This window comes from Micropterus dolomieu, linkage group LG07 (assembly GCF_021292245.1).
Source record: "Micropterus dolomieu isolate WLL.071019.BEF.003 ecotype Adirondacks linkage group LG07, ASM2129224v1, whole genome shotgun sequence".
Taxonomy (NCBI): Eukaryota; Metazoa; Chordata; class Actinopteri; order Centrarchiformes; family Centrarchidae; genus Micropterus; species Micropterus dolomieu.
Window position 1 is genome coordinate 7,939,398 of NC_060156.1, and position 14,641 is coordinate 7,954,038.

At 36.6% G+C, this 14,641-nt stretch overlaps 1 protein-coding gene across 1 annotated transcript; it reads right to left on the reverse strand.

Annotated features, from left to right (window-relative positions):
* Nucleotides 1–4,658: 4,658 nt before the first annotated feature.
* LOC123973766 (olfactory receptor 6N1-like) lies at nt 4,659–5,624 on the reverse strand. The gene has a single exon (XM_046054058.1). It carries the CDS (start codon nt 5,604–5,606, stop codon nt 4,659–4,661), a length of 948 nt encoding a protein of 315 aa, XP_045910014.1. The 5' UTR covers nt 5,607–5,624.
* Nucleotides 5,625–14,641: the final 9,017 nt, after the last annotated feature.

Sequence of the window (14,641 nt, forward strand, 5' to 3'; positions counted from 1 at the left end):
TATGTCAACAATGAAGTATCACTGTATTTGGACTAATCACATGGTTGTTCTGTGTTTCTCCAGACTTTATTGTCAGGCTGTTGCGATGATAATGATCTTTAAGCTGTTATGTTGCTCACTCATTGAAAAACTCAACACAATTGTCAATACTGTTGGATTTATCTTACTATTTTTCTGTTTTGAGATTTAACATTTCTTTTCGTGTTTGTATCAGCAGATTGCTAAATCAGTGATTGTATAAAATAAAAAAATAAGAATATAAGTGGCCTTATATTTAAAAGCAGACTGGAGCATATCAGAGTATATGAACCCTTTTTCAGTTCCCTGAATTTACATAACTTCAGTGGTCCATGGTATGTAGGTAACTCAGGTATGATGTGCACTCTTAGAGATGTGTCACTTCTTATTTCTTATTGAACTGATATTTTTGTTAGACCCTGTTGAGTCTTTATAATTTTAAAAGTTTATTATAATTTAACAGCATTGCCATATCATTTTATACTGAAAAACAAGGTATCTTGGTAAGTTTTGTCATTATTTATTTATTTATTTGTCATTTAGAGCATGATTTATTGAGTGTTAGTAGCATAGAGTGAGGCTCTCCTTTGTGTCCAGGGCTGGGGAATGTGATGTTCAGACAGCTGATGAAATATTGAGCAGAATTGTATTTGAGATTTGAGTCGGCTTATATCTTTTATAATTGAAAAGTGCAAACATGAATTTTTATGGCTTACTAGCATGAGCACAATAACATTTGCTGGTTTGAATGTTTATGATAAAATGGCACTACAAGTAGGCCTACTGCGTGATATAAAGTATAAAGTGAAACTGAATATGTGAGAGGCATCCTCATACCTATTCCTATTGAGTAGAATGTTAATTGAAAGGAATAGAAATTGAATTGTGTAAATTTAAATGCAAATTAAAGTAGTTTTTCAAGGGATTTTACAGAAACATAATGGGAAGTAGTTGGTAGAGGGTCAGAGACTGAGATCCTGTAAAATACATTTATGATAGTAGATAAAATTAACAAACAACAAGAGCATAAAAACAACAAACAAAATGTGATAAACAAAAGGAAAATAAAAAAGTGAAAGGACAACATTTAAAACAAATAAGAGAAAAAGAGTGGTAAAACAACTAGAAATAAATTAGCTAAATGTAAAATCCTTCCTTAAATCCTTAAAGCCTAGTTAATTGCAAACATATACTGTAAAAGAAATAACAAAATGCAGAGTTAAACTAGTGCAACTAAAACAGAACAACTCTACGCAGAGCACAAACAAACCTTATTGGATAAGTCTTCAGGAAGCACCAAAACAAAAGATTAAATCATAACATTTAATCTTATAGTACTGGAGTCTCTGTTACTGTTGCGGAAAGTGTCATTTATGTTTTCTTTGTATTTCTAAATCTTAGAGAGTTACTTTAATGATATTGTAATCTGAGAAAACATGAAAAAAGAGCACAAAATATTTTTTGGATCAAAACGAAGTGCTTTTGTAAATACACTCACACACCCTTGAACAAAGTTAAATCTCACCCTCCTGGGACAAAGGCATGGGGAATTCCTTCCATTGTGGTGAGAAATTGCTCATTTGCAGCAACCCGATCTAAACCAACCCTGTCTATGGCACCTCCAGCAGAAAGACCATCAAATGGGACTAAAGGGCCATTAATTAAATTGGCAAAACAAATGAAGAATCTAATTTAACTAGACCTGCAAACAGATATCAACGTGGTCCAAGCCCCCCGATGCAAACTACACTCGAATGCACACAGAGGCGATGCATGTTAGACCTGCAGTCCCACGGGTGCGGCACAATTGAAGGTGGAGAGCAGGGCCCTATTTCAGAAAGCAGGCTTAGTAAGTACTCTGATTTAATTGACCCATAGTTGAGGGAAACTAGGTTTTCTGTTCCAGAAAGAGAAGTGATTTAAACTGGGAACATAACCTGCTTGCTTGCAGATTCTCTTCAACAAACCCTGACTTTCTCTCTGAGTCCTCCCTCTTACCGAGGCAGACAAGCTGTTTCATATCTTCATTGATTCAATCTGTGTCAAAGCGTGTACTGAGATTACTGAGTGTATAGAGGTTTACTGTATGTTACTGTTGTTCTTTGAACAGGAGCTTTTGCTTTCTCTTTCAAATTGCCCTCAGCTCAAAACAAAACCTCATCATGTCCTTCTTTTTTTAATAACACTGTGTGCACACAATACAGCTGTCCGTGGAGCTGTAGAATGTAGTTAGAAAGTAATATAATATAAGCAAGAGTGTAGGCATTCAACCTGTAATTCAAGACAGTCAGCATCTGTTTGCATTTACCTATGCCGGACAACAATGTACATTCACAAGATGAGCCCAAGGGTACACTGAGTCACCTACAATATTTTGTTGTGCCTTACACAATGATCTCAAGATCTTTCATTTCCAAAAGGTCCTCTCCTGATACAATATGTAAATTAGTTACCTAGGCTCTCCCTCTACTTGTTAGACTTACACAGTGGTCCTTCTCAAGGCTTTGGCTGTGAAGGGACACAAAGCTTCACTAATGAAGGTTTAGTTGTATCAGAGTGTGGTCCAGTATTTGAGACACACATTATCTGGTTCTGCAAGGGTCCTTACTCTCACAGGAATAAAAGCCATATTAATGGCCAAATAAGTCAGAGATGAAGACAATCTGTTTATTCTGATTATTGTCCATTCTTGCACTAGGGTTTCATGACTATAAATAATCTTTCATACTCTTCGTACATGAAATGTAGATTTGCGCAATCTGTTCTCACTCAGCGCCATAACTCTTCTTACAAGCCTGTGCAGGACGTCCACTTTGCCTAAAAGGCTATATTACAGAGACACAGCTATATTACACAGTCATACTGATTGTTAATACCAAGCTATTCTTATAATTTTGGTTATTAAATGGGATCATTATATTATTTAAAAACTGTCAAACTTAATGAAGCTGCTTTGTGAAGCAGCAGTGACGTTTGAACCTTTGGACAAGTTCCTACACAATGTATTCAAACAGCGACCTTCGCAGGAGTGAATGAACCTTTGAATCATAAACCCATCTCTAGTTTGTGATACTCATAAACCATTGTGTTTATGTTCCTAATATTTTGTCCACCCCATGCATACATGTTGACCAAAAACCAAATTTGGACAGCACATCAGCACATCAGCCTAACCCTTGGTCTACAATATTTACCTTTACTTTCCCTGTGGAGTCTACGATGTAACCCCTGTTACGACCACCATGATGGCCTAAATATGTGAAACCATTTTATTGGATGTTGAACCTAAGTCACGTTGGAAGTAGGAGGTCACATATATTCACAGTCACAGTCAGACAGACTGAAGAAGAGCACCATATCTTTCATCCATGGCTATTTACGCAACAACTCATTCCTGTCTACCGAGCTGCCATCATGCACCCACAGAGGAAGACAAACATAAACTAGAGAGACAGATACATACATTCATATATATATAACCTATGCATTCATGCCAATAAAGCTGATTTGAATTGAATTGACAGAGGTCAACCTGTTTCTATGTCTCTGAACGTGACATGCGTATGACCTGTACCTCACCCTTAGGAAAATTCCATCACAATTAGGTTCAAAATATTTTAATGCATTATATTATCATAAACTGTATCTGACACCATGATGGACTTTGATTAGTCTGGAGTATGCACAGTACTAAACGGGTGTGAATGGTAGAAATACATAATGTGAAATGATGTGTGACGAAAAGCAACAATGCGTGGCCCTCAACTCATAGAACAATGGAGCTCTATGGAATATGCGTGCTTTAAACAGACATTGGATGTGTTGACAGTATTAAATATAAAGTTATCTCCAGCATTATCCTTTAATGCATTATATAACATAAGTTGCAAAGGTATCTATGGTTTTGTGAATTGCTGTTTCCCGAATGAACTCAGTTGCTCATTTATCTTAAAAATAAGAACATGTGTCTCCCACACAATCAAATCAAAAGTATTTAATTTTTTAGGTGGCTGTCAGGAAAAGTAGCCTGAGATGAGTTATAGAAATCAAAAGCAAATGAATCATTATAACTCACACCACAAAAGAGTTTACTTAGTTTATTTTAAGCCATGCACAATATTTTACAATATCCCTATTGGGACTACTTATAATATATCTGGTAGGGTTTACTGAGTTTACTGTGAGCTTAAAATACTTTACACAATAGTTTGTAATAATGAAATGCCTCAATGCCACATTTCTGACAACCCAGTTCCCTGGTTTGATTGGAAAATGTTGATCTGAGCTTGATCCAGATGCACATATGGTCAAAAAGCAAATATGACGCACATGTCTGCATATATGTCCTACTCCACTCTTTTGACTTTAAAGCTGTTATTCTACGAACAAAACATATGGGCAATCAATAAAAAATTAATTCCCATATTTGAAAAATACAATGTTAAACCTAACAATACTAATCATCCTACATATTTTACCAATTCTCTCAATAGAGTTTTTCTATGTGGGTGACCCATCATTCCATTTTAAAGATTGTTTTCGTCACAATAGCTTAACAGAGAAAATATACAACTCTGGAGAAACACACTAACGACACTGTGTTTGTTCAAAATATAGTGGTATTTTAGTGGTTACACATATCAGACCTCGAGTGTCAATTTGAATCTCTGACTTGTCATTATACACAAATACATCATTCTTTTTCGAATTTGAGTCAGTTTGAGTCCATATATAATAGGGTTGAGAATAGGTGGAATTATGAGAAATTGTATCGTCATGAAGTTCATTAAATTCTGAGGCACAGATGCTGATCCATATCTCGAGTACATAACGTCAAATAGCAAAGCAGCTGAGACATTAAGCAAACATAATAAATGTGGCACACATGTTTGTGTAAACTTTCTCCTGCCCTCTCTGGATTTTAAAGCTGATTTTACAAGCCATACATATGAACATACAATGAGGATGAAATGCCCACAATAAAAAGAGATAACAATCAATCCTACAATGTCATTTGCTTTTCCTGAACTACAAGAAAGTTTTACAATTGACCAGTTCTCACAATAGAGTTTCTGTATGTGGGAGCCACATAATGTCAGCGTGGATGTCAAAGCTACAACCAGAAGCTCACAGCAGAGAGGTACAAGCCAGGACAAACTCACTAACACAGCAGTCCTTCGCACAGACATTACAGTGTGATACTCCAATGGTCGACATATGGCCACATATCTGTCATACGCCATAAGAACTAGAATAGAGTAGTCAACTTTTGTACTGGAGTATAAAACAAAGACTTGCAAAAAGCACCCCGCATATGAGATTACATGAATATCAGACAGAATATCGAAGGCAAATTTAGGATAAAAGCCTGCAGTCCCATAAAGTCCACTGATGCACAGGGTACACAGAAAAATGTACATGGGTTCATGTAAGTTTTGATCCAAGATTATGGTTACAATCAAACACACATTTACCACCACAATTAGACCATAACATAGTAAAGTCAGTAAGAAAAGAGGGACTCTGTAGTTGACAATTGAACTAAAGCCAGACAATGAAAATAAAATTATACTAGATGTATTACTCATTTTACATTAATCCTCCAAAACCAAAAACAGTCAAATTTACAAACACTATCTAGAAGACAGGATAAAAGTTATAGATTAAAATGTTTATCATTAGCTAGGAACATATCCTGTGTTTGTTGGACATGACATGCCCAAACGTTTTAATGTTACACAGTGTTTGTGTTGGAAACTGATGGTTTGTAGTTATAGAGAGCTCCCACTCTACTGCAGGTGTGTCATCGACTGGCAGCCTATAGAGGTTAAAAAAAGGCTAACTTCTGGTTACTTAGGAACATTTAGGGTGACTCTGTAGTTGACTGTTGCTCTGAACTTCCAATGTGCCACTGACAGTTAGTTCAAAGGTTATAAAAAAAAAAAGAAAAGTAGCCCAAATTGTTTAGTATTATTTTTTGATATTTGATGGCAAAAGAGAATATAGATGTCAGTGGTCCTGTTCTTAACTTCTGAAGTTTTGTTTGCTTCGTGTGACTGTCAAATCTCCACCGGTCTCCCTGTCTTTCCAGCAGAGACACAGAGAATCAAACATAGCTGCTCAGTTCTGCCAGCACCGTGGTAATGCACTTCGCTATCCATGCTACGCTGGGTGGTGGTCAGTCAGTGTCCCCCTTGTCCACCCCCATGGTCACATACATGGCCACAAGGCCACACCTGGTGCAGTCCTTTGTTGTTTTTGTATGTGTTGTAAAGTTGTTTTGGTTGAGCTATGATTTAGAGTGAGCAGAGGCATACGATTGACCCCTCATCCCCCCACACCACTAAAACCAAATACAGGTAACACTTTTCTTCAAGTCCCCCTATTTAACATTTATAAGCAGCGTACAAACATGAAAAATTGGTTATAGCACACAATAACGGACATCTTTAAGTGTTTATTAATGTACTATTTGTACTATGTACAAATTACTATTTTTTCATTAATTATCTGTTTATACACCAACCTCTACTTTTGGGTGCCCACAGGAGGTGACATAGTTACTGATAAATACAATTAAAAAAGACACTCTAACCATTTGTTAAATGTTAATATACAGCTTATGAATGCCAAACAAGGGAACTTAAGGTAAAGTGTTTCCAATATACAATAGATTGATAGAGAAAAACTAAAAAGATTCATGGGATATGAGGGCCTGTTTCATTTGAAAGGTAGCTGAGGGGTTTTAATATTTTGGAGAAGTTTGAAACTATGATAGTATGACATAATTATATACAGTGAGTGTCTTGTAACAACCCCAATGTAAACTGTTTGCTAACATGTTCATAATAACTTCATAAGTACAAATGTTTATGTGAAAAAAGTTACATAAAGCCTTTTTTGGCTCTTTGCAAAATTTGATTAATTAAATGTAATTTAACTTAAGGCAGGTTTTACTGGATTTTTTGTGTAATGATTTAAACAAATATCTGACCACTATTAAATCAGTTAAACTGCAAAGAAACAGCATAGTTGTTGTTTCATTACTAAGTATATGAGTCAATTGGTGTGAACAAATATTAGAAACACCTTTCAATAATACAAATCAATAGTGCCACAAACTCCAGCCTCCAGAATGACCACAAAGTTTATTCAAGTCCTCTCTGAGTCCACAAAAACTGAATGAGAAAAACTAAAATGTAAACAACTCAAAGTAAACTTAGCCTCTTCAGTTCTTACAGTTATTATACATGTGGAATCTACATCAAACTGTGTATCCTTTGTTGTTGTTTTTTTTAGGATGAATCATTTACAAAAGACAGAGATCATTAAATGTTTAAAGAACCATGATGAAACAATGCATCACCCTAACCTTTTGTTGTCTTTATGCAATCTTAAACAACTGGTGCAAACTTGAGTCACTTTAAGTCCATAAATGATAGGGTTGAGAACAGGTGGGATCATGATAAACACCATGGCCATGAAGTTTGACCTACAGGTGAAACTCGAAAAATTAGCATATCGTGCAAAAGTTCATTTAGTTCAGTAATTCAACTTAAAAGATGAAACTAATATATTATATAGACTCATTACATGCAAAGTGAGATATTTCAAGCCTTTATTTGATATAATTTTGATGATTATTGCCTACAGCTTATTAAAACCCCAAATTCAAAATCTCAGAAAATTATAATATTACATGAAATCAATAAAAAAAAAAAGGATTTTAAAATGTCAGCCCTCTGAAAAGTATAATCATGCATATGTACTCAGTACTTGGTTTGGGCCCCTTTTGCATGAATTACTGCCTCAATGCGGCGTGGCATGGATGCTATCAGCCTGTGGCACTGCTGAGGTGTTATGGAAGACCAGGATGCTTCAACAGCGGCCTTCAGCTCTTCTGCATTGTTCGGTCTTTCATCTTTCTCTTGGCAATGCCCCATAGATTCTCTATGGGGTTCAGGTCAGGCGAGTTTGCTGGCCAATCAAGCACAGTAATCCCATGGTCATTAAACCAGGTTTTGGTACTTTTGGCAGTGTGGGCAGGTGCCAAGTCCTGCTGGAAAATGAAGTCAGCATCTCCATAAAGCTCGTCTGCTGAAGGAAGCATAAAGTGCTCTAAAATGTCCTGGTAGACGGTGATTCTGGACTTGATAAAGCACAGTGGACCAACACCAGCAGATGACATGGCTCCCCAAACCAACACAGACTATGCAAACTTCACACTGGACTTCAAGTATCTTGGATTGTGTGCCTCTCCATCCTTCCTACAGACTCTGGGACCTTGGTTTCCAAATGAGATGCAAAATTCGCTCTCATCAGAAAAGAGGACTTTGGACCACTGAGAAACAGACCAGTTCTTGTTTTCTTTAGCCCAGGTAAGAAGCTTCTGACGTTGTTTGTTGTTCAGGAGCGGCTTGACAAGAGGAATACGACATTTGAAGCCCATGTCCAGGACCCGTCTTGTGTGGTAGCTCTTGATGCAGTAACTCCAGCCTCAGTCCACTCCTTGTGAAGCTCCCACACACATTTGAATGGCCTTTTCCTGACAATCCTCTCCAGGCTACGGTCATCCCTGCTGCTTGTGCACCTTTTTCTTCCACACTTTTCCCTTCCACTTAACTTTCTATTAATGTGCCTTGATACAGCACTTTGAGAACATCCAACTTCTTTTGCAATTATCTTTTGAGGCTTTCCCTCCTTGTGGAGGGTGTCAATGATGGTTTTCTGCACAAATGTCAGGTCAGCAGTCGTCGACATTTTTCAATGGTCTGCATTGTTATAGTGCCTTTCTAGTCTTCTGACTACTCAAAGCGCTTTTATACTACGTCACATTCACCCATTCACACACAGGCTAGGATGCCAACTGCTCATCAGAGCGGAAATAACATTCATATGCATTTACACATCGATGGCACCAAGGGTGTCACTTTGTGCTAAAAGCGGTGGGGACATTTAAGGGCTCAGATTAGGGGTGCAGTGATGCACTTGCTCCAGAAATGTGAACAAAGCAAGAAGATATTAGAATAAATATTCACTACTGTGATATATGATCTGGGAGGTCTGGGAGTAATCCCCAGCAGATTTTGAGCATTAAAGACTTAATTTCCTGCATTCTGGAGACATTTTCCGGACCAATTTATGGTTGAAATGTCTTTTATATAAATATAGGGAAACACAAAATCCAGGTGTAAGGTGACAATACAAAATATAAAAATATAATGTAATATAATCTAGGAATCAGCAACTTGTTTTTTTAGCTTAATTCTAGGACAATGCACATTCTTTTCTTAGATATTTACATTGCATTGCATTCTTCTTATTGTGCAGATAAACCTTTCTCAAAGCATTCTCCTTTGTTATTTAACATTTCTTGTTGCAAGCAATTTATCAGAATCATTTTAACAAATACTTTCAAAAAGTGGTGGGGACATGTCCCCAGCATCCCCAGTATAAATGACACCTATGGATGGCACAGCCTTCAGGAGCAATTTGGTGTTCAATATCTTGCCCAAGGATACTTCCACATGCAGACTGTGGGAGCCCGAGACTGAACTACCGGCCTTATGATAAGTGGGTGACCGCTTTACCCCCTGAGTCACAGCCGCTCCAGACTTTACTATCCACTCCTGTTTCACAACTAACTACAAACCTATCTGGATCTCGAACAGCCTGGGGCCAAAATATATGTATGATCTGCTTGAAGAATATAAACCTACAAGGGCTCTTATATCTTTGGGAAGCAGTCAGAACCGAACGCTGAAGAGCTGCATTTAGTGTTTATGTTTCCTGATGATTTTAAATGCAGCACAATTTACAAATCTGAATAATGAAATATGAATAAAGCCTATCCTTGCTTTGCCTTGTGGACCAGTTCACACTCCAGCAGAGTATATTGGAAGGCGTGGCACCTCTAATATGATCTTTTCTTCCATTATGGACTCTTTGGTTCTCTTAGTTCCCTCAAAGGTCAGCTCTGTTATAAAGTTTTGTAGTTGGTCAGTGATACACAGCTGAAATAAAATTTATTTTGCTTCCACTGAATCCAGTGATTGCATTCAAAATAATATATTTTGGTCAGATAGTATTTGCTATTTTTGTATTTTGCTCATGTGACAGATATTCATTTTTTTTTTCATCATGAAAGTTGGTTTTTATAAGTGTTGTGACTTCAGCTCAGTTAACTTTCTAAGTTGGCAGCTATAGCCTGCTGTTTTCAGCACCTGGGCCTCTCGGTTTTTTATCCTGCCATTTTTATCCAAATATGTATGGAAACTCTAAATGTACATACCAGATATGTTTTGCTAAATCATCAACTTCACAAAAAACATATGCTTTCTGTTTCTCTGGGCCTTTGTCATCCAGTATCTAACATTAGGGGCCTTCTCTCAGTATAGAGGGAGTTTGCACACAGTTACATGTTTGTTCTGCATGGAGACCGCTAGTCCCAGAGCATAACATCAACAACAGACTGATCTCCAGGGATACAGAGATGTAGTGGACTAATGACCCTGAGGCTTAATCATCATGTTTACTTTGAATTTCTCCGAGACATTGCATCACAATAGATGGGAGTTACATCAGCGAAAGTTTATAATCCTATCAATAACATGGATGTCTCACTAAACACATGAGGTTGTCTCATAGGAAAAGTGTTTGTTGACGTCCTGAGTGTCTCCGGCCTTTGTTTAGGCAAGTTAAACTTTCATTTAAGTGTTTGTCTGTCTCATAAACACTGGAAGTACTTAATAAAGACTATTTAATCTGGTGCAATAGAGTATAACTATGCATGGTATACTATAAATGCATGAGAAGTACACGAGAATATAAAATATATTTAAATATAACCTTGGTGATGCCATTAGAGTACTACACATTTATAGTATCTATTTATAACAGAAAAACTGCATTTCAATCTTTGAGTTTTATAACAGTATGATACTCATATCAGTGCAATGATTTACAGTACATACCATATTTACTGTAACTCTGAGGTCCAAAACAAGGTGCAAGGCCCAACAAGGCGATAAGGCCCGTCTCACAATCATTGCTCGGAATCAGTGCAGGCCCGTAAAATAAATTATGGAAACAATTTCTATTCAATATATGTATGTATATAAATAATTTATTTTTATGTGTTGCTTTTCTTGTATCTGCTCCTGCACCACTTTCCTACCACGTCCGTCCTTACTGCTACCTCTTTCTCGTTCATTGTAATTTCTTTCATGTTTGTGATCAGCTCTTGTTTGCTGTTTTTCTGTTTTCTACATAAACATTTCCAGACGATTTTGGCTCCAACTTGTACTTACTGCAGTCAAGTTGGTGGAGACCAAAAACAGAGCTAAAAGCAGAGTGAATATTGGGACAAAAATAAGTGCTAAAGTTGCTCTGTGTCTGCTGGATGTGGAAGCTATCTCCAACATGTTCGTGTTCGCCAAATCCCTCCTTTCCAAATGTGAGTTAATAAAGGCAGTGGAAGACACAGGGGCCTCAGATAAAACATCAATCACTCTCACCTTCGGGGAACTGTCAGTTAAAAAACCAACCAGCCAACACAGATGTCCATGGTCAATTTTGTGAATACTGGTAAATCTACAAGGTACGATATGGGGTTGGATACAGTTGAAGGCTGAGAAAAAAAAATCAATGACAAGCAACCGAACAAAGTTCTTTGCACCCTCAAGGTGATCCAGGACAATACTGAATAGAGTGGGGTGGAGATGGAGCAGTGGATAAGACATGCCTTTCGTGTGAGAGGCCTAGGTTGAATTCCCCACTGCAACATATCCATGAAGCAAGATACTTAACTCCTATAGTTGCTCCAGAGGAGTGCGACCTCTGACACATATATAGCAATTAGCAATACGATGCTTTGAATAAAAGCGTCAATCAAATGAATAAATGCAGAGTGCCTGTGGCATCATCAACACTCCTGCCTTTTGAAGTGGATCTAATTTTTCGTGGGTTACACCTAAAATTCCCTCTTCAATAATCATCTTGAATGTTTTCATAACGAGAGAAGTGAGGTCCAGAGGCCTATAGTCATTGATTGATTTTGGTGCTTTGGGCTTGGAACTCTATGATGATGAATAACTTTGTGAATATGGAGGAAAATATGTCAGACAATGGTTTTGCACAGTTCTTAAGAAGTAGATCTCCAATTTTATATGGGCCAGGACTTGTCCTCTCCTTCACTCCCCTGAAGAGTTTTAAAACCTTGTCTTTATCAACATGTATCTCACTTTGCGCTTAGCCGGCATTTCTGTACACAGAAAGTTCTTTGCTAAAATCATGGGTATTAAAATGGTTATTGAATGAGTTTAGGTCATTAGCCAGTTCAGCGTCAGAACAATGGGCTTATTCAAAAGGATAAATGAGACCAGTTTTGCTGCTAGCCTCTGAGTGTTACCCATATTACATAAGAAAGATATGGAGAACTCACCGAAGATCATGTCTTTTGTGCCGCTGTCCTATGGTAACATTGGAGAGTCAAAATTCCTGTATTTCAGCATAATGCTTTTATGGTACCTCTCCACATGTGTGGCCAACACAGTTCTAGTTGTGGTCATGTATGTGTACAGAAGGTCGCATAAACTAATGTATATACTACTATGTAATTTATTTGTGAATAAAATAGTAGGCAGCACAGCACTGAATCCTCTTATGCTCTCACAGATGTTTTCGGACACCCATGAAGTGACCCTGCCACTGTATTTTCAACAGATGTGTTATGTGCTTCTGAGGAGTTTTGCAATGCTTTATGCTACAATGTCATTATAAACACAGGGAGAGTTGGTATGATTGTTCTGCTTGGATATTCCCATGCATAGTCTCATTTTCATTTGTCGTCAGTTTGAAATTTTGGGAAAATGTCACTTAGAAAGTGTGTTGTGACCACCATTTAGTTATTAAAGTTGCATGTATGTTCAGTTTTGATATTTAACAATATGTCTGACCTGGTTTTCCATCCATCCATCATCAACCGCTTATACGTACAGGGTTGCGGGGGCTGATGACATCGGGCAAAAGGCAGGGTACACCCTGGACAGGTCGCCAGTCCTCAAACTCACACCTAAGGACACTTTTAGAGACATGTGGACACGGGGAGAACATGCAAACTATCTTTAGATTGCGACTTTATTCCTAATATAATGATTTATTTCTCAAATATTACGACTTTATTCTGGAAATGTCAGAGAATACAGATATATTTGGGAAAGATTCTGAATGTGCAGAAAGTTTTGAACAAGAGCAGAAAACCTCCTGAAACAGAGGAGCTATTAGGAACATCGTATTGCTTATTGCTATATACTGTGTATATATATATATATATATATATATATATATATATATATATATATATATATATATACACCCCGAATTCGAATTCATATCAGACACACAGAAACTCCCCTATTTACTGAGAGAAATGCCCAAATGTGATATAAGTGCTGCAAAATATGTCTCCTCATGCCATGAAGTGAGGACAACCAGTGGAAAATCAGACTGATAAATAATTGTACAAATTTTCAGATTATTATTATTTTGATTGTTCGATGTTTTAGTAATTGTTTTGTTTTTACATTTGATATTGATTTATTTTTATTTATTTCTTTCTTTCTTTGTTTTTTATCAATTAATATTTATTAATAATTAATTATTTGTCTATTAATATACACGCACACACATTTACGATATTATCTATTTATTTAATTTTAATTTTTAATATATTATTATAACACACACACATTACTGTTTCATTTATTTATTTTATTTTAATTTTTAATATATTTTTATTTTTTTAACACACACACACATGCGCTTACTGTTTTATATATTTATTTTATTTTTAATATATTTTTATTTTTTTAACACACACACATGCTTACTGTTTTATTTATTTATTTTATTTTAATTTTTAATATATTTTAATTTTTCTAACACACACACAAACACACATACGCTTTAATTACTTTAAGCTTGTTTAATGAAATGTATGGGGTTGATTGTTCTTATGTAGTTTGTATGATGCTTTGGCAATATTGTTGTTATACTTCATGCCAATAAAGCTAATTTGAATTGAATTGAATTGAATGGTTTCTCAATTCTCAAAAAACAAAATTCAGTTATTGATGTGAACAGGTGCCACATGCACCTTAAATACCTTACTTCAATCAGTCATGCCTATGTGTGTTAACTCAGCAGCGATGATGTTAAATGGGAAAAGATGATCTAGAGGAGGATACATTTTTGAAAGCAGCACAGAATGCCTGAGAGCCTTGCAAATAATCAGGTGAAAATATGAAGATCTAACATAACGCCCCATGGTTACAGGACAAAGTATTTGTTGCTTGCAGCAGCACACAGAGTATTGCACTGAACTATCCATTTCCAGGCTACTTGCATGAGTTTAAAAGGACTTTCTTTCTAGGATAGTACCATGCGCCACACTTCACTGCAGGCCATCTGTTTAAAATGAAGACTGTAACCCCCAACATCCACAAACGATATGGTTAGAATCTGTTAGAATTTATGGTGAAAGAGTGAGGATAAAATATTTGTAACCCTTTGATATCATAGAACTAAATATAAAGTTCAGATGATGTTATATGAAGTCATAACA